The sequence below is a fragment of the Alligator sinensis genome, unplaced genomic scaffold (genome assembly GCF_000455745.1).
Source record: "Alligator sinensis unplaced genomic scaffold, ASM45574v1 scaffold645_1, whole genome shotgun sequence".
Taxonomy (NCBI): domain Eukaryota; kingdom Metazoa; phylum Chordata; order Crocodylia; family Alligatoridae; genus Alligator; species Alligator sinensis.
The window spans coordinates 198,473-216,424 of NW_005842586.1; the positions used below are offsets into that span (position 1 = coordinate 198,473).

A 17,952-nucleotide genomic window follows, 5' to 3' on the forward strand; every position below is an offset into this window, starting at 1 on the left:
ATGCACTTAGCTGTTTCCTTAGGCCAAGCTAACTGCACACACTGGGGATTCCTTACCTCCACACGTTCCTCGAGTGCTTCCCTCTTTTTCTTTCTACTTCACAGATGTGGTGCAACTCCCTCCCAAACTCTCCTTCAGGCCAAGGACTGTGTGCATGTTCTGTACCCCCTCCCCTCTCCCTTTACAACTAAAATTGATGCTAAGTAGGCACTGCTGAGCTGTTTCAGAAAGAGGGACACTAAATAAACGGCTTGGCTCTCTCAGATTGCGTCTTTCTGACAGCTCTGTAAGGATTAGGTTTTGACAGGTGATATTTACAGATAAAGTTTTCAAGGAGTAGTTTGTTAATGTACAGGGGTAGGCAACCCCCCCCCCACCCCCCCCCCACCCACCACACAACACAGGTATGAGAATGTGGCGCACATAGGCATTTTGCTTGGCGCACACGCCTTGTGGTGGACAGTGTGGAAGGGGCCAGGGCTGCACTGCTACAACAAGGATTGGGCCCCTCGTGGCTCCCCTGCCATTCACCTCTGGCACTCCAACATCTGACGAGTTCAGGTGGTGGGTGTTTTTGGCACCCTGCCCAAAAAATGTTGCTGACCCCTGTGCATTAATAATGCTTTTATCTAAGGATCTCAAAGAGCTTTGAATTCTCTTTTGAACCAAGCCACAGTAACCAGGCTTTATTCCCTGCTCTAAAGAGGCAGGACCTAAAGCACAGAGACATTGTGACCTGGCCACACCCACACAAAAAATTGTCAGTTGTGGAAAAAAGAACCCTTTTCTCCTGATTTTCTGTTCTTTTGTTTAATCTCTTGCTAGTGAAGGTCTAAGGGGAGCTATAGTGGTGGTGAGTCCGGATCCTGGAGTCAGGAGTTATATTGCTGGTTAGCTCCCATGCATTATTAGCAGGAATCCAGATTTTCTGTTCACCACAGAAAAATGTGGTAAAACATTGCTTTTTCTCTTGTAAAGAGAAAATTGCGGATTTTCTCCTTTAAGGAGAAAAACACACACAGGCACATGGCCACCAGGCAGCCTGGAGAGCAGCTGCTGCAGGTAAGTCAGGGGAAGGTGGTGGGGAATTGAGGCCCCCATAGTGAGGGAGGGAGTTGCCAAGGCTAGGGCTGGGGCTGCTGGCCAGCCAGGGTGGTGTATGGGCCACGGCCCGGGCAGGGAGTGGGACAGAGCTGTGGGCAGTTTGTCTGGGAGGTAGCGAGGAGTGGGGGGCTGGCTCCCCACTGCTGCATGCATTCTTGGGGAGGTTTGAGGGGCAGATGTCCCCCAGTTTAGTGCACGAGGCAGGGCAGATGTGGGCTGGTGGCTGTAGGCTATGGGTTCTCCACCATGCTGCCCTACCCCGGAGGGCTGTGGGACCTGGCATGTGAGACCAGAGCGGGGCAGGGAGGCTTGGTGCTACCATTGGGAGTACCAGGCTGCCATGGTGAGGCACCCCCTGGCAACCTGGCAGTAGCGGGGGTGGCAACATGGAGTTGTGCCCTCTGTTGCTGCTGTGCTGGGTCCCACCCACTGAACTACAGAGGTCCCAGGGGGTGGGCAGCAGGGTGGGAAGCCCTGAGCCTGCATCTGTCCCCTCTGTCCCCCTCCCCCCTGCATGGGCTCTGCTCTGCCCGCAGCAGCTGTTGCCTCCCACAGGTGGCAGCCAGGACTCAGGCACTACAGGGGGGGAGCAGGACCCATGCCCCATAGCCCTGGCAGTTGGGGTCCCCCTCTGGCAGTGCTGGGGGGAGTAGGGGCTGTGGTTGAGGAGTGAGGGGCACTAGCAGGGCCCAGGGGGCTGTGGGTGGGGAGTGAGGGGCAATGTCATGAGCAGGGCACCGGCATATCAGGGCTGCTTAGCACCACAAAAGCCATTTGGGAGGGAGGGGGGTGCACAGCCACATCTGGACCTGCGTCCTGGTAAGCAAAGGGGTAGGGGGAGCTGTGATTATCCATGCTAAACTCAAAATCAATGCCAACAATTTTAGGTATTTAGAATTTATCTTATTATAATGATTGAGGCACAGGTAGGCTTCCAGACTGATATATTTACAATTTTAAAGCAATAAATCATTGCGTCCATCTGATACGTATGTGTGTATATGTATGTATGCATGTAAGTGTCATTTCATTTTAATCAAAGAAAAATCTGGATTTGGGGTTTTAAATGAGAGAATTTGTAAGTTGTTTTTTTTTAGGTTTTTTTTTAATCCTGAGAATTTGCTATTTGTAAACAGAGAAAACTAGGATCCCTGGCTGTTAGTCACAGGTTTCACAGTAATCTCCTGAAGCAAGAAGAATTGCCTATATGGTATTGGGACAGGGCTAAACAAGAAGATGTGGCACCAATATATTGTCTCAATGAAGTTTTCCGTTTTGGAGAAAAGACTCCCATATAAAAGCAATTTTGCCCTTTAAAAGTTGTTTTGTTGGAAGCATGTGGGAGAGCTCTTCAGCCATAGTACCACAGCATTAGTTGTTACTATGATTAATTATTTTTTCTGTCAGTGATGGATGGGAGGGATGGACTGTTTTCAGAAACGGAAACATCACTACTGAGGGTGGTATGATCTTTTGATCAGAACTGCTTGCTTTTCTTTGAGGGGAAAAGTGTCTATATCCATGTTGCTGTCATGGTACATTGGCAGCGCTTGGTCACGGTGATATTTTTTTTTCACAAATCATAAGAATCACAGGAGTTAGAGGGAGAAAGGACCTTTCGGTTCATGGTAGTGTCGGAGTGATGTTGTAATGTTGACATTAGGAACTGAGCCCTCATACCTTTGTTCTGAGCAGGCACAACCCTCAGACTGACCTCAACACCTGCCAGTTGATAATGGGCGAATTCATTGATACAGAGTAAGAACAAAAAAGCAACAATACAAACAATTAAACAATTCTATATCTACCAATCCTATGGATGTTATCAGAGTCAAAGTACATCTGGTCAGGATGCAGGCTCCACTCGGAGGCTCTTTCTCTTGGGTGTCAGCAGTCTGGAGGTGGGATGCCACGGCCCACAGCCCCCCTCCAGTGGGGTGCATGAGACGGGCTGCTGGTATGCAGTCAGTCCATGGTGGCCTCAGAGACCCTGGGGGACAGGGATGGGGATGGGAACCCCTCTCAAGGAAGAGAAGTAGGAGGATGATGGGAGGGATAAGACAAAGGTAGGGACCATTTGTTAGTCTCTGCTTTTGTATTCTCTTTCTCCCTTGAAGACTCTTCATCCGTAGCTATCTCTGGTTGGTTGTCTCCCTGTGGTCGCATGTCCACGGAGCCTTCCAGGCCTTCTAATTTGGTCTGTTCCCCCAAAACTGGGACTCAGCCCCCTCTCTGCTCTGGGGCCTTGTAGCTGGTGTCACTTATCTTGTGTTATGGGACAGTATGGTATATTCCCAAGCTGTTTCTAGACTGTGTCCTTGTTGGCCTTGTGCTAGACAGCCCATCTGCTCTCAGGGCCATGAGAAGCTGTGTGCGCGTCTCCCAAGCTCTTTAGAAATCCATTTAACCCCTGCTGCCCATCTTTACACATTTATGCATATATCTATACCTATAAGCCAATTCCCCCAAAAAACAGGCCTTTAAATACCGTTTCTAAGCCAACAGTAATCATGATGGTCCAAGGAATATGCAAGATGCAAGGATTTACCTTTTATTTACCTTACCAAGATGCAGGTAATACCTTTTATTTAACCAGCTGCATGATTGGGATAGACTCAGTCTAACCCTGTAGGGGGCCCAGTAAAAGATATCGCCCACAAAAAAAAAAAATGCCTTCTTGTACACGCTGTCTTCCCTTTGTCTGTCCAGGTTTGTCCTCTGCAGTCTCCTACCTTAAGCTTGGTTCAGCTTTTAAAAATCCCAATCATTGAGATGTACAGGCAGTCCTCGCACTTACGGCAGGTTACGTTCCTGCAACAGGCGCTGTAAGTCGAAACGATGCAAGTCTAATTTGATTTTCCCATAGAAACAATGTTATAATAGGGGGTTATGTTCCTGACCAAGGGCCTGACACCCAACTTTTTATAGAAATGACCATAAACACCAGAGCTGCCGGGGTGTAGGTGGGATCCACCCACCCCAGGAGTGAGTCCTGCCCCGCCTGGGGTCAGAGCCAGGAGCCCTGTGCCCCTAGGCAGCAGTTCCAGCCCTGTGAGCCTGTGCCAAGTGACCAGGTGCAGCGCCCGTCACCATCACTAGAGCACTGCCTTTTCCTTTTATCAGCCATTTTTAAGGACTGAATATATAAAAAAGCTTAACATGCACTAAGAATCAAAGAATACAAGAAACTTACGTGCCGGAGCACATCAGGAAGCAAACTGACTGGGTGAAGTATGTACGTTTGTGTGCTGCCTGAGTTGCCGTCATGCCGTAAGTGCGAGGATCCAGCACTATAGGTAATAACATGGGTGTAAATGGCGGAGCACGGCAAGTGCGAATCGCCATAAGTCGAGACGCCGTAAGATGAGGACTGCCTGTACTGTGTTTCTCTGCCAGGAAATCCTTTTCCAGCTGGTATTCTGCCTAACTTTTCCCTAATTTGCAGCTCGCTTCACCTCAGAAAAAAATATTTCCTTTCTCAGGACTGATGCCTTTGTTATATTCTTCATCTTTCTCGTTTGTTGCTTTGCCATGTTATCCATATTCTACCCTGTTAATCTTTGTCTTTCAGTCATGTCACGGGTGTTTTTTTGGGTCCCCTGTAAACTCTTTCCAGTGCTATGGCATTCTAAGAAAGAAACGCCCAGAACTAAATGTCACATTCAGGCCCAGATGCAGCAGAGCTTTAAAGAACAAGGCCACCTCTGCCCTGTTGCATCATCTAGTGGCTCTTTTATGTGCCTCTGTCTCCCAGATGCTTCTTATCTGCATCCATGCTGGGGGGTGGGAATAAAAGGAAGAGAAAGGAATAGTGGTAAAAAGAGACTGGGGCCAGACCGTTTGCTAGTTTAAATTGAAAAACAGACCTCTAGAATTGCATTTCCAGCCTCAGGTCTCTGATATAGTCTACCAGACTGCAAACCCACCTCTAGAAAGTCAGGTTCAGACTGAGTAAACTCAGGGTTTAAGAAATTAGTGAGTCTGTTACATCGTGGCATTCCTTAGATTTTTAAAGTGATTTCTCCACTGATGGTTTGGTTTCAATAAAAGGAAATTGTTGACAATCAAGTTTATATGGAAATAAACTCGTTACCCTTTGCTTTAATTAGTATTATAATAAATAAGCCTGGAGGATTTCCAGGAAACCAGAAGGCTGGATTGTAGTTCCCCTTGTGGGCAATAGTTTTTACTTTAAAAGTATTCTCCAGGGTTTTGTAGCAAGAAAAGCACCTTTTAAAACGTTCCCTCATGTTATAGCTGGGCTCCCTTGTTGTTCAGTCACTGTAGGCTATCCATAAACTATAGCGACTTGCTAGGAAATGAAGCATGTAGAGGCCACTTCTTCAGTGGATAAGGACAAGAGATCTCTCTGCTGCCCCATGGCACCACTCATTAGTGTTCACTTGGCTGAAACATGCTCTCGGTTGTGTTCTGCTCAAAACCATTTGAGCTTTTTGACAAAAAATGGCCTATTATTCCTTAAACACACATGTCTGTTTCTCTCAAATATTTTCCAGTGCTTGGATAAAATTTGAAAACTAGATATTTGGAGTCAGGATGGTCCCAAAAAACAATATTTTGGCTTTTAAAAACATTTATCTTAATTTCCTTTGAAATGCCTCACAGAAAATACATGCACACATAACTGAATCTTTCTGCCTGAGGAGAAGAAATGTTATAGTTCTTTTAACTACCATGCTGTGAGGTACAATTCTAGTGTGAAAAATAGCAGTGTATATATAGCTTAAACTGCCTCCTGCTGTGTGCATGTATTCTGAGTCATATCTGATTTATTTCCCACAAAATTAAATGTTACGACTTTTCATAGCCCTGTACTGCTCTAGGAAGGATGAGTCGTGTGTGACATCCTGCATTAGCAGGTATCCAAGCATTTTTAAATGCATCATTATTTTGTCCTTACTATACCTCTGCCGGAAAAATCACAATCGTGCCAGTTTTTACAGATAGAAGCAAGAAGGTGTCAGTGCAGTGAGTTGCTGCCAGGGCCACTGCTCTTGCTCTCACTTCTAGAACGCACTCTTGCTATGGCTGTTCTTGTTCCTCTTGCTGGTGTTTTCCACTGGCAACAGGTCACCATTGTTTTCTTAAGAAATGGTGACTTCAACCACTACTGTCTGATGCTAGAATGCAAACAAACACAGAATCTCTTGATAGTCTGTTAGCACAAAGGGTTAAATCAATTCTGGGCGCATGACCCGGTTTCAGATGGTGACATAACTAGTTCTCTCTGATGCGAGACAGTATCAAGATTGGCCCTCCCCAGTTCCAATGGCAAGCAGCTGCACTAAGCTGGCTTTGCTTTCTGATAATGGGGATTTGGTGGAGAAAGCAAGATGCTTTTCCCCAGAAAGCAGTGCAGTGTTTGCAACCCTGGACCAGACAGTAATTGGTGACTAGGGGCTGTTTCTTCAAAATGAACAACTGCCTTTAACCACAAACACTGGCAGGTTTTAATGCTAAGAAATCGCTTTGCGTTCACGGCTGTGGTAGGATATTAAGCTTGGGGGCAAAGTGCTTTCCCATTGAGTTAACAGGCTGTTCCGGTGGCTTCAGTAGGCCACAGCAGTCCTTTAGATGGCAGATCTCTGGTGGGCTGCAAACCCTAGTCTGTGGCAGCAAATTGGAGCATTTGGAGGTTCAGAGTGGTTTTCCCTTCCCCTTTCTTTGTTGATCTAGCTGTTTTTAAGCACTAAGACATTCTAAGAAATTAGAGTTTTTCTTTCTTTTCCCCTTCACAAGCAAGTGTCATGCAACTGGCCAGAGCATTAAAATATATCCATATCCCATTTCAGTTTGCTTGGGAGATAAATGGAGGAAAGTGAGATGGAACCATATGTGCTCCTGAATTTACATAGTGATGGCAAGAGTTATTTGTGAGCCTCATGCACAAGGGTGGGAAAGCTGCCAGAGCCAAAGTTGTTCCCATGTATCCATAAACTAAATCTGATTTCTCAAATTAATCCAAATTAAGAAACTTTGCTCTGGCAGAAGCTTGTAAATATTAAAGTACCTGTCACTTTTGGATGCTGTTTTCTGTTTTCATAGCAGTGAGCTGAAAGCTTTGAAGTCTGGGATGCTGTTTTGAATTTTAGAAACTGACCTCAAAGCATCAATCTTTTTGTAAGCCTGCTCATTTCAGGGCACATGAAAATAAAGCCTGAAGTTGTTGCAGGGGAGAACTTTTTATGGCAGAAGAAGAGCTCAGTGGTCAGAACAGACCAATATAAATCAAGAACTTGTTGAAGTATAATCCAAATCTACTGTTCCAAACCCTCTATAGCCTTTGATGCCTCAGTTTTCCCATTTGCGCAATGGTGATAGTGTGTGAGGGTAGGGGAATTACTTTAATGTTTATAAAGTGATTTCCAGATGCCAAGGAACACTCAAGTAGTTAGAATTATTATACTCATTTTTTAGATTGAACATTCCTTTAAGCCTGATTATAAAGTGTGTAGAACATTAGGGCTACAACTTGGCTGGTGTCTGTTGGTGTCCAGTATAAATGTTAACCCAAATGATCAAGATTTCATGCTTGTTTTGCTTTCTGCTAAGGAAAATTGCTAGTTGATGCAAAAATGCAATTTACTTTTGACAGCGATGCTGCTAATGATCATTCTTCTCCTACCTTCTGTGTTGGTTTTTGGTTGATATTCTGAGATGGGTGCAGATCGCCTGCCTTATAACTGCTGAAATCTGTCCTCTTTCGTTTTAGGTGGTTTTTTTGGCTAACCCATTCCTCTTCCGGAATATGCATATCTATCTTCTGGAAGATATGCCCTAAATCACTGAGATGTTCTTGAAAGTGCTACTCTGTGGCAGGGCTGTCTACCTGGTGGCCCATAGGTTGCACATAGCCTGCGAGGGGTCAGTTTGCAGCCCTCGGGCTCCCACCCAGCTGTCACTTCGCATCCCCCAGCTGGAGCTGGGGCAGGGCGAGATGTGGAACAGAGCAGCGGGCAACTTGTCTGGGGGGTGGCTCCCCACTGCTGTGTGTACCCCCAGCGAAGGCATGGGGGCATGTGTGTCCGTCCCCCCCCCCCGCCCGGATTTGTGCTTAGGGCGACGGTGGGCTGCCCACTGGGGGTTGGGGGCTGTGCCAGCCTTCTCCTGGTGGGAGGTGGGGGTGGTGGTGACAGCACTGGGAGGGGGGAGTATTGTGAATTTTGGAGTGGCTGTAGCCCACCCCATATCCCCCCTCCCAGCACTGCCACCACCCACCCTGCCCCTGCCCACCCCAAATACACCCTCCTCCCCACTGAGAAGAGGCAAGTGCAGCCCACCCCCACCCTGCGCACAAATACGGGGGGGGGGCCCATACCCCCCATGCCTCCCCCAGGGATGCACGCAGCGGCAGGAGCTGCCATCCCTCCCCACCCCCATGCACAATCCGTCTGTGGCTCCGACCTGTGCCCTGCCCCACCCTGGCTGGGCAGCATCTGCCTGTGCCCCTGCCCCATTCATTCCCTCACCATGGGGCCTCAATCTGCCACCCCTTCTCTCCTGCACGCCCCTTCCCCTCTCAGATTTACCAGCAGGACCCTGGTCTCCAAGCTGTTGGGTTGCACTCCATACCATGTGCATGCTGCAGCTGCGCACATGGCATTTATCAGTGACATTATCAGGTATACTGGCCAAAAAAGGCAATTGACAGTAATGTCAATTTTCCTTTTATTGGTGCTGATCTGATGTGGACCGATATATCTGTGCACTTCTCGTGATGCTGTTTGTGAAAAAGTTGTTCCTTAACTATTCATTCTTCCAAAGATAGTCTGTAATTTAGGGCCTGCAGTTGCTGTAAATTCCCAGAAGCCCAGTCCAGGTTTAGCAGATGATCTCCCCAGCGCTTTTTTAATTTATTAGCTGAAGTACTAGGAAGGAAAAGAGCTAATGTGAATGTTGACTGGGAGGCAAAAGCCCCTGATCTCCATTTGATTGCCCTTTTTGTCTTGCAGATGAGAGAATCTGTTCACCACCCTTTATGGAGCTGACAAGTGCCTGTGGAGAAGATACCTTGCAGCTCATAGAGAAGAAGGGACTATCATTTCCTTTCAGTATGTAAACAGATGTCCTATTACTTCTATTATTTTCTGAATTCCCCTCCTTGGAGGACATTGTAACCAAAACAGTCTCATCAGGATTTTAGGAGATGTATTAACTTTTCTAAAACAAACACTCTAAAACAGAACAGTTGTTCTGAGAATCCAAATCCTTCCCTGCCAGCTTTTACTTGCTCCTGATTTGGTATTCATTATTATAAGCACATCTCTGCCATAAACAAAACTGCATTCCTGGGAAAAGATAATGGTTCTTATGAAGTTACCCTGTTGCCTTGAACTTGCTCTGGAGGTTACCCCCACAAAGTATTATTTTTCTTGAAAAAGAATCAGTTTCCATCTCAGTCCAGACTGCAAATATACCCTTACTGTGTCAAGAGTTTTAAAAAAATGAACTGGGGCTAGGGACAGACATTCAAAAAGCCTGAGCCTGAATTGATTCAGTCTTGTAGGTTAGTCTTACCTGGCCAGGCCGAATCAGTTTGTAACTGTACAGACATTCCAGACATGCAGGCACATCCCTGCAGTGGCTCAGGCTAGAAGCCGAGGGGGGCAGGTGCTAGAGCGGCCCTCCCTTGCCTTCTACAGCGCTGAGCTGAGAGGGGCATGGCCAGGCCCCAGCAGGATTAGGGAGGGGTCTCTCCTCTCTCTGACCAGCCCAGCAGAGAATTGATAACACAGCGTTTATCTACCTCACTCAGTGTTTATCACCCCATCAAGAAAACAATAGAGGGACATTACCAGCTACCTGTTGATTGTGCCTTTGTCCAGTCTGCCACAGCATGGACTGCAGCTGGCATGTGGTCTGCTAGCTAATGTTGTGTGTCTGTGTAAGTGGGGGTGGGGGCAGAAGCCAGGCAGATGTCTTTAGTCTCTGCTGAGCTCCAGCCAGGGAGCAGAGGGGAGGGGCCAGCCTACGGTGGCACAGAGCCCTGCCCAGTCCATAGGGCATACTGGGATGCTAGGGGAGTCTGATTTAACTTAAACCAGCAAAGGGTCTAGGACAGACGTTGCATAAACCTGTTAGACCCAAATCAGTTACGTCTGATACTACATTCAACCAGGTTTATCTCAAACCAGTTTCAGCCGTTTTCAAACTGGTTTATGTGCACTGAACATCTGTTCTGTTACAGGTTTAAACCAGTTTCTGATCACTTTAAACAGGTTTATGTGTAATATGTGTCCCTAGCTTGGAAGACTGGCTTCAAAGGATGCAGCCTATAGCAGCTGCAGTAAATTGCCTGCCCCATCATAATGGATGCCCATAATTCTTCCTTCCTTCACTTTCTTCACTTTTACTTTCTTCCTTGTCAGTGTCTGCTTGATTATATTAGTCTACTGGATTATGCAGTGTTGCTTTGTAGGGAACTGAAGGAAAGCCATGCTGAAGCACTGCATGCCTGTTCTCACAGAGACTGCATCCACCAAGAGATGCAGATCTCCTGAAGTTAGATTAAAACAACCCCTTAAACACCACTGTGAAGGGCTTTGACTTTCCAACTTGTTTTCATCATGGACTGGCCAGTGACAGCCTGGCTTTGTAGTCCTCAGGTTGCAGAACTCAAGCAGTGGCTCCCAACAATTAGTACTGCAGTACTGCCAGCTCCAAAGCTTCAAAAAATCACAAGATTGCAAAAAAATCATGCAGTTCTCTTTTAAAAAGTTCATGCTGTGATTTATTTCCTGCACGTGGATTTTTTGAATTCTCATTGCTCTTCCTCAGCGTGTGTGTAGGGCAAGGTTCTTTGGATAAACCCAATATCTTTTATTAGACCAACTAACATAATTGGGAAAAATCTTCTTTGCAAGCTTTTGGGTACAAACACCCTTCGTTAGGCTGAGGAAGCATCTTCAGCCTGACTAAGGGTGTTTGTACCTGAAAGCTTGCAAAGAAGAACTTTTCCAACTATGTTAGTTGGTCTAATAAAAGATATTGGATTTACCCAAAGGACCTTGTCTGCCTATGTCCTTAGACCAGCACAGCTACAACCTATACTCAGCATGCGTATAGCACTTAGTGTTTTCCATTCTCCCTAATTTCTTCTTCCCCTTGCCCATCCTGGTGTTGCCAGGATGGAGAAGGGAGGAGGTGATGGAAAGTGTACATGCTCTCATCATTTTCAGGTGGGAATAAGGAAGAGGGATCCAGGATCCTTGAATTGCTGGGGTATTTGTTCCTCCATGTGGGAAATGTACTGGCTCCTGAGGATAAGGAATGAAGCTCTGTCTGCATCCTGCAGCGGCCCTGATTGGTTGCTCTTCCCTAGGAGCTGGGGAAGTGTGGAAGGCAGCCAATCACTCAGAGTTTTCCCCAAAGCTGAAATTTAAATCACTGCCAAATGAACTACAGTTGAAATCTCATAATTCATGGAGAAATCATGAGAGTTGGCAATACTGCTGCTGCTACTTTAGTCTTTTGTAGCTGATGCTTTGTTCCTCTCCCAAACTTAACGCCAAATTTATCTGCTGGACCATTTATTTCCCTCCTACTGCCTTCCCTCTCACCTGGTATGACTCAACTCCAGTTGCAAACTAGCTGTAAGAAGCTGTGGTTCAGAGCAGACTATGGTGGCAATCAGCATGTCAAGAGAGCTAGTGAGTCCTGTTACAGTTGGTCTTGGTCTGTTAGACCGTTATATTTGAGCACTAAGGTGTTTGTACGTGGCTCATTTCACACATTCACTGTGGTTATCTTTTCTGTTTATATAGTTTGTAAAACCAGAGTGGCTCATGGAACCAACTCTCATGAGGTGAGTAACTGACCCTGGGGATTTAGTTGCCTCCTTTCTAATCCCTGCATAACTGCTAATAGTTTGGCTAGAGTTTTATTGTGCTGTACTAGTCAGAATGGTACTTCTTACATCACCCCTGCCCCCAACCCACATTTGTTCACGTTTGTTCCTCGGGCTCAGTTTAACCCTGTCTCGTACCTTGGGGTCCAAAGTGCCATCCTTAGGAGCAGAGTGAGACGAGAGTCTCCTTTGGTGGGAGCTTAAGCTAAGTGAGCTGTCTTGTGGACCATCTCTGTGCCCCGATGTGAGGTGTCAGTGCTGAGAACTGGTGCTGAGATGTGGCATCTTTGATCCTCTTCTGTGAGATTGAGAGAGAAAGGAGACAAGATAAGTAGGGCAGGCTGCCATGTGACACTCTTTATGGCGGGACTAAAGGGACAGGAGCCAAGTTCCACATTATACTCTGTTCTCTTCATGAGCTGGAAAGAGGCTCTGTAAAAAAAAAAAAAAAAATTGGGCTGGGCTTTGCTTCCAATCTGAGGTGACCATAATCAAAATGATTGCATATCCTTGAGGTGAGGGAATCTCTAAGAATCTTGGCTGGCTGTGAGTACAGGGAAACAGCGTGGAGCTAGAGAACCATCTCTCAGCTCATTCTCCTATATGCTTCCAGCCTCTCTCAAGTCCCCATCTGAAAAGCCAGGCCCTACTCCCTTGGAATAAAAATGCATTGTTCTTTAACACTTTAGCTATTGTCAGATACATTTTCCAGCTGCTCCTAAAGTCTGCACTGCATTGCTGCAACACCTCTAAGAATTAAGGGCTCTGGAGTGAAGTGAAATTTGGAGAAATACGATGCCTGTCACCAAAATGATGAATGACCGATATTAGTATATAAACATAATTAAATCTGTGACTCAAACCTTAGCTGGATCTTACTCCCTCTTTGCAATGATGTGGTGTGTAGTTCTGGGGAGAGTTTAGGGGAGTGCCTCATATCTGCTGGCCACTCCTTGACATTTTCTCCTGTTTTGGTGGGATTTCTGTTTCCCTGCTTCTAGTTCTGCTGCAGCCGCCCTGTGAAATGCATGAGACTTTCAGCACCTAACGAATTCAGCATGGACTTCTTGATGAGTCTCTTTCCATTCTCAAAAAAAAATCTGACTTATTTAAACCTTCTGCAGGAAGCAGCATGTGAATATTTTTATAGTGGGGCTGTTGTCACAGAAGCTGATTACTGCTGCCCAAGATGGTACCCTGCAACAAGCCTGGAGTACTGCACGGCACTTCAGCCCCTGTGTAGCAGAACTGCAGGTGGTGTTAAGGCTCATTTATGGTCCAACAGCAACCTATCTTGTAGTAGCTATATGTGGAGAATGGCCGCTTGAGACGTATGGAATGCTTTTTTTGTTGAGAGGAGGCAGTCTCTCTAATGGTTTGAACACAAGAGGCAAGAAACTCTCTCGTTCTGTTGTCTCCTCTGCCAGTGACTCCCTCTGTGCCCATAGGCATGTTGTTTAATCTTCTGAAGATGTCTTTATTGCAAAGATGGCCTGAGCTTTAACCTTGATGTTGCCCCCCAAAATCCTACTTCAGTTGACACAGAAAAATATCTAACTTGGACTTGTGGATGCTTTTACTCCTTGGCTCACTAAGGATATAGGCTTGAGCTTGGGTTTGGCATCAAGCTAAGCTGGCAACTTGCCTATTTGGCAGCTAATGCAAGCTTGGAGTGCAAGCTAATCAAACCCCAGGTGCTGTTAGTCTCCAGTGATATCCCGCCATTCCATGTGGACTGCACATTTGTTCTCTTACCACCCCGCTTCCCCTACTTCCTTCTTTCTCAGCCCTGGAAGTCACCTATGTTGGCTTAGCGTTTTAACCCCATTTTGTGTGCTCCATTTTTACTACATTTCCACAGCGCTATAATAGAGATACTGTCCAAGAAATCCTCCCCTCATGCTGCCACTTGGTCAGAAGTTGATACCAGCCTTTGGTAAAGCTGTAGTGTGACATCAGTAAGACCCAGCGTGTGGGGAAACGTGCCCAAAACAACCCTGGTGTGTTTAGCAGACTGGAATGAATGAAATAGATTGGCAGAGAATATGAATCATTTTCTGGTTTGCCAGATTAATTCCTTAAAGACACTGTCACTGAAAGCTCCTGGTGCCAAATGTTGCTTCATTTAACTTTCCAAACTCTCTGTAACGTCACATGGAAGCTGTTTATGTAAAGCATTGTTCTTATGTCACTGTCACAGATGATGGCTTCGTATGTGCTTACTCACCCTGCAAATGAATTCATGGAGAAATCCAGTTTAATGCACTGCTAAAAACCATGGGATATCCCACCAGGAATCTATTCAAGCATGCTGGCTAGTACAGAAACATTGTGCACATGTTTCCATGACTGCTAGACCCGTGTAGGCATGGCTAGCCTGGGCTAATTCCAGCAATGAAGACATACCCTTTTCCACCTGGAAAATGGGATTAATGAATAGATTTTCATCTTGGCTCCCATGAAACACCTTTAATAATGTTTACAAAGTGCACCTTGAAAATATGAAGAGCTACATGGTGCTGTTATTTTATATAAAATGATGTAATATCGTCTTGGACCCTCTACAAATGTAGAGAATCATAGCCATCCCTGCCATCAGTGTGGGAAAAAATGTGTTAAGTTGTTGCTATGGCTTTGAGTCATTTTGATGGATGATTCTATAGAAGCTTACTTGAACAGGTTATTAATGTGCATCTAGTATAATAGAGATGGAGTAAGAATATCATTGCAAGTAGGCATTGACAACATACGCTAACTTGCACTCAGAAAACATTAAGAGAATCGACTGATTCATTGCGTATGCATACAGACAATTATGTGATCTAATATGGTCTGCTAGGTATAGAAGAGAATGGAATAGTTAACAGCTGGGTAGAGACAAACATGTGCTCAGGCCTTTAACCATGAATGGATATCACTCTGTTGCTTATCTGGGCCAGATTTTTGCCTTTTTCTTTTAAGTATCATTTTTTATCAAAATACCTCCTCCTTAAAAGGGGCAAAATGAGAAGTTAACATGAAGTCAAATATAGCTCTGCAAAGTAAGAGTACAACTTAAATCAAATGGACAGGTGTGTGTACATAGGAGATAGAAGAAACTGTTTCATGGCATGCAATTTGTAAAATCCATGGGCGCTCCTGACTTCACTGAGATCCAGTTAATCATAGAAGTAAAGAAGAGAGACAGGGAGCATATAGAGCAAGAGTGGTATGATGAGTCATACTCTGCCACTGGACTGTTTGGTGACCCAGAACAAATCACTTAAACTCAGAGGTTCTCTCTCCCTCCATGAAAACCCTACCCTACTGAAATCAGATCGTCGGCTGCTGTGGAAGACAGAAGGATCTTGCATTGCGCTCTCCTGATTCCATTGGAGTTTCTCTGGTGGAGAGTTCCATGCTTTAAATACTTTTTCACTCGGAATGACTTCTCCCTATCAAAATCCATCCAAGTTAGATGCTCTCAGGCATTGCACCTGATACTGTTCATTGGTATCATTGGAGGGACATGTCTTTTAGTTACTTGAACCACAGCCTGTATAATGCTTTAGAGAGGAAGAGCAGACTTTGAATTGTCCCTGACCATTAAATGGGGAGCATTGATATGAAGTGCTGTCATCAACCTTTGCCAGTTAGCAGGCACACATGGTGCTTTGCACCGATTGATGCTTGTCACCTCCAGATGGGAGATATTGTCATAGTCCATCCTCAGAGCAACAAAAGCCATGCATTACAATAGGAGAGCACAGTTTTCAAAGCAATTAAAGTTGGAAATAAGCGTGTCTGGCTGATGATTTAATTGGATGTCCAAGCATAGAGCTCAGTTGTATACGTTGATGCTATGGCTGGCTCCTCAAAGTGCTTCCCTTCACTATTACTTAAATGTTACATGAGCTAGGTTTGAACTGGTTGTTGCTCATCATTAAAGCCCCATAAATTATTTCCTCTGGCATATTTCTTCCTGTGCCTGCATTCTTCATCTAAGGGGTCTGTACACTTGGAGAAATTGGATGAAACTGAGCCAAGAAAAATGTTGGCTGAGCATTTCCTAGCAGCAAGAACTGTTAGACTATGAAGAACTCTCTCAAGTGAAGTGATGGAAGCCCTATTGCTTCAGAGAGTTAAAACCAGGCTGAATGAAGCGATTAGAGAAACAGCTTGTATTGTCAAGGAGTGGTCAGCACTTCTTAGTAGGCAGCGTCTGAATAATCTGATAGGTATTTTCCGGGCTTTGTCACTCAAACCTTTTACTGATTTCAAAATAAAAACTAAAATCGGGGTTATGAATAAACTAACTGTGATGGATGACATTGTGTGTATGTATAAAAACTTAATTTAAAATGAAAGCTGCACTGCCAATAACATCCTGAGGGTTTTAGAGCTTGCTTACAGCAGTGAACATAATAAAATAAAAGACAGCAACAGAGAGGGGATTTGGGCATTATCCCTGAATAGATATTCCCCATTACTCGCACTGTGATCAGACAACTGAGAAATGCAAAATAAATGAAAGCCTAAATCCTCGTGGAGAACTGTATTTGTGTTTTGTGTTTTAGATGGCAATTGTATTCAACCAGGAAGGCCTGACAGCCATCCGCCCCCCCTGTGTGATTCAGAGCTTCATCAATCACAATGCTGTGCTGTATAAAGTGTTTGTGGTCGGAGAGTCGTACACTGTTGTGAAAAGACCATCTCTAAAGAACTTCTCTGCCGGTGTCTCAGGTAAATTGCTTGTGTGTTAGCTTTGAATGCAGGCATGAGCTCCGAAGGCCTTTGTGCCTGGGAGCCTGAATGAAAAATGACTTTGAGTAGGCTGCTAAAATTAAGGCATCTGGTTTTCACATACTGTATTTCCTCCTCTGTATTATTTCAGTAGAAAGGGAGATAACTCATCTGCTCTGGAATACATGTGAATGGAGATCCTGTAGTAAATATTTATGTGACATTAACCTGAGTCTTACCTGTTAAAAGCTGTGGTTTATGTCATTGTTGAAGGAGAGAGAGCTCCTCCACTAGAAGCTCTAAACACTCAGCAGGTTCATTTGTCACTTGCTCTTGGAGTTTTATATAGTTGAATGTTGGAGAGAGATTCCTGGATTCTGTCATTTGGGAACTTCCTGGTCTTATCTTTACCTCAGTCTTTTTTATGTTTAAATTAAGAGCCAGTTGAATTCTGTCACATGGGTCAATTTTTTTAAATCGTGATGGGAAAAATAGCTGTACATTTTCACTTGATTCCAGTTGGCAAATATCTGGGGGAACAAAACCTTCAGAGATAATGATTCTCCTGTTATCACCACTAGGTACAATTTTAAATCGGCAGTATTTATTTGGAGAGTTTTAATGAAATGTGTTGAAATCTCCTTTTGTGGAAGAAATACAGCTTTCATTGCAAAGCATTGGACTATAGAAAGCTGTACAAGTTTAGCAGAACTAGTATTTCAGAACTGATGTATCTAGCAGGTAGTAGGTAAAGGACTGGGCCACATTATGCCATAGGCTGTACAGAGAAGTAGCAGAGTTCATGTCCTAAGGAGCCTGTGCTCTAGCAGTCCAACTGCTGTAGCCTAACAAAGCAGATGTGTGGCCTGGGAATGGGTGAAAAGGGAAAGTACCAAAACCAGCAAAGATTAACAGAACGATACAAGCTCATCACTTGCATTGGTGGTAGTGATATATATATATATATATATACAAAATGGCTGTGGGGGCACTTTATCTAAAGCTCATCAAATAAGTTTTAGTTAAAGCGCCCCTGCCGCCATTTTGAAGCACGGGGATGCTGATGCACGAGGTGCAGGAGGCTGCTAGAGCACGGTAATTGCCATGTTCCAGCAGACTTGGTTTATCACTGCAATTCCAGTGCGTCGGAGCAGTCTTCCTGCTCATGTATAGGCACCCTTAGAGTCTAACTGCTTCAAGGAGGTATGAGTTTTCACAGACGACAACCTACTTCATCAGATGCTAACGTCTTCCCTACA

General features: G+C 45.0%; 1 protein-coding gene across 1 annotated transcript in view; it reads left to right on the forward strand.

Annotated features, from left to right (window-relative positions):
- Window positions 1-17,952, forward strand: part of ITPK1 (inositol-tetrakisphosphate 1-kinase) — a 225,391-nt gene that overhangs the window by 195,416 nt on the left and 12,023 nt on the right. Inside the window, exons 5-7 of the mRNA XM_006032798.3 lie at window positions 9,078-9,176; window positions 11,889-11,929; window positions 16,528-16,693. Of these exons, the coding sequence (XP_006032860.1) occupies window positions 9,078-9,176; window positions 11,889-11,929; window positions 16,528-16,693 (306 nt within the window). The remainder of the gene's footprint in view (window positions 1-9,077; window positions 9,177-11,888; window positions 11,930-16,527; window positions 16,694-17,952) is intronic.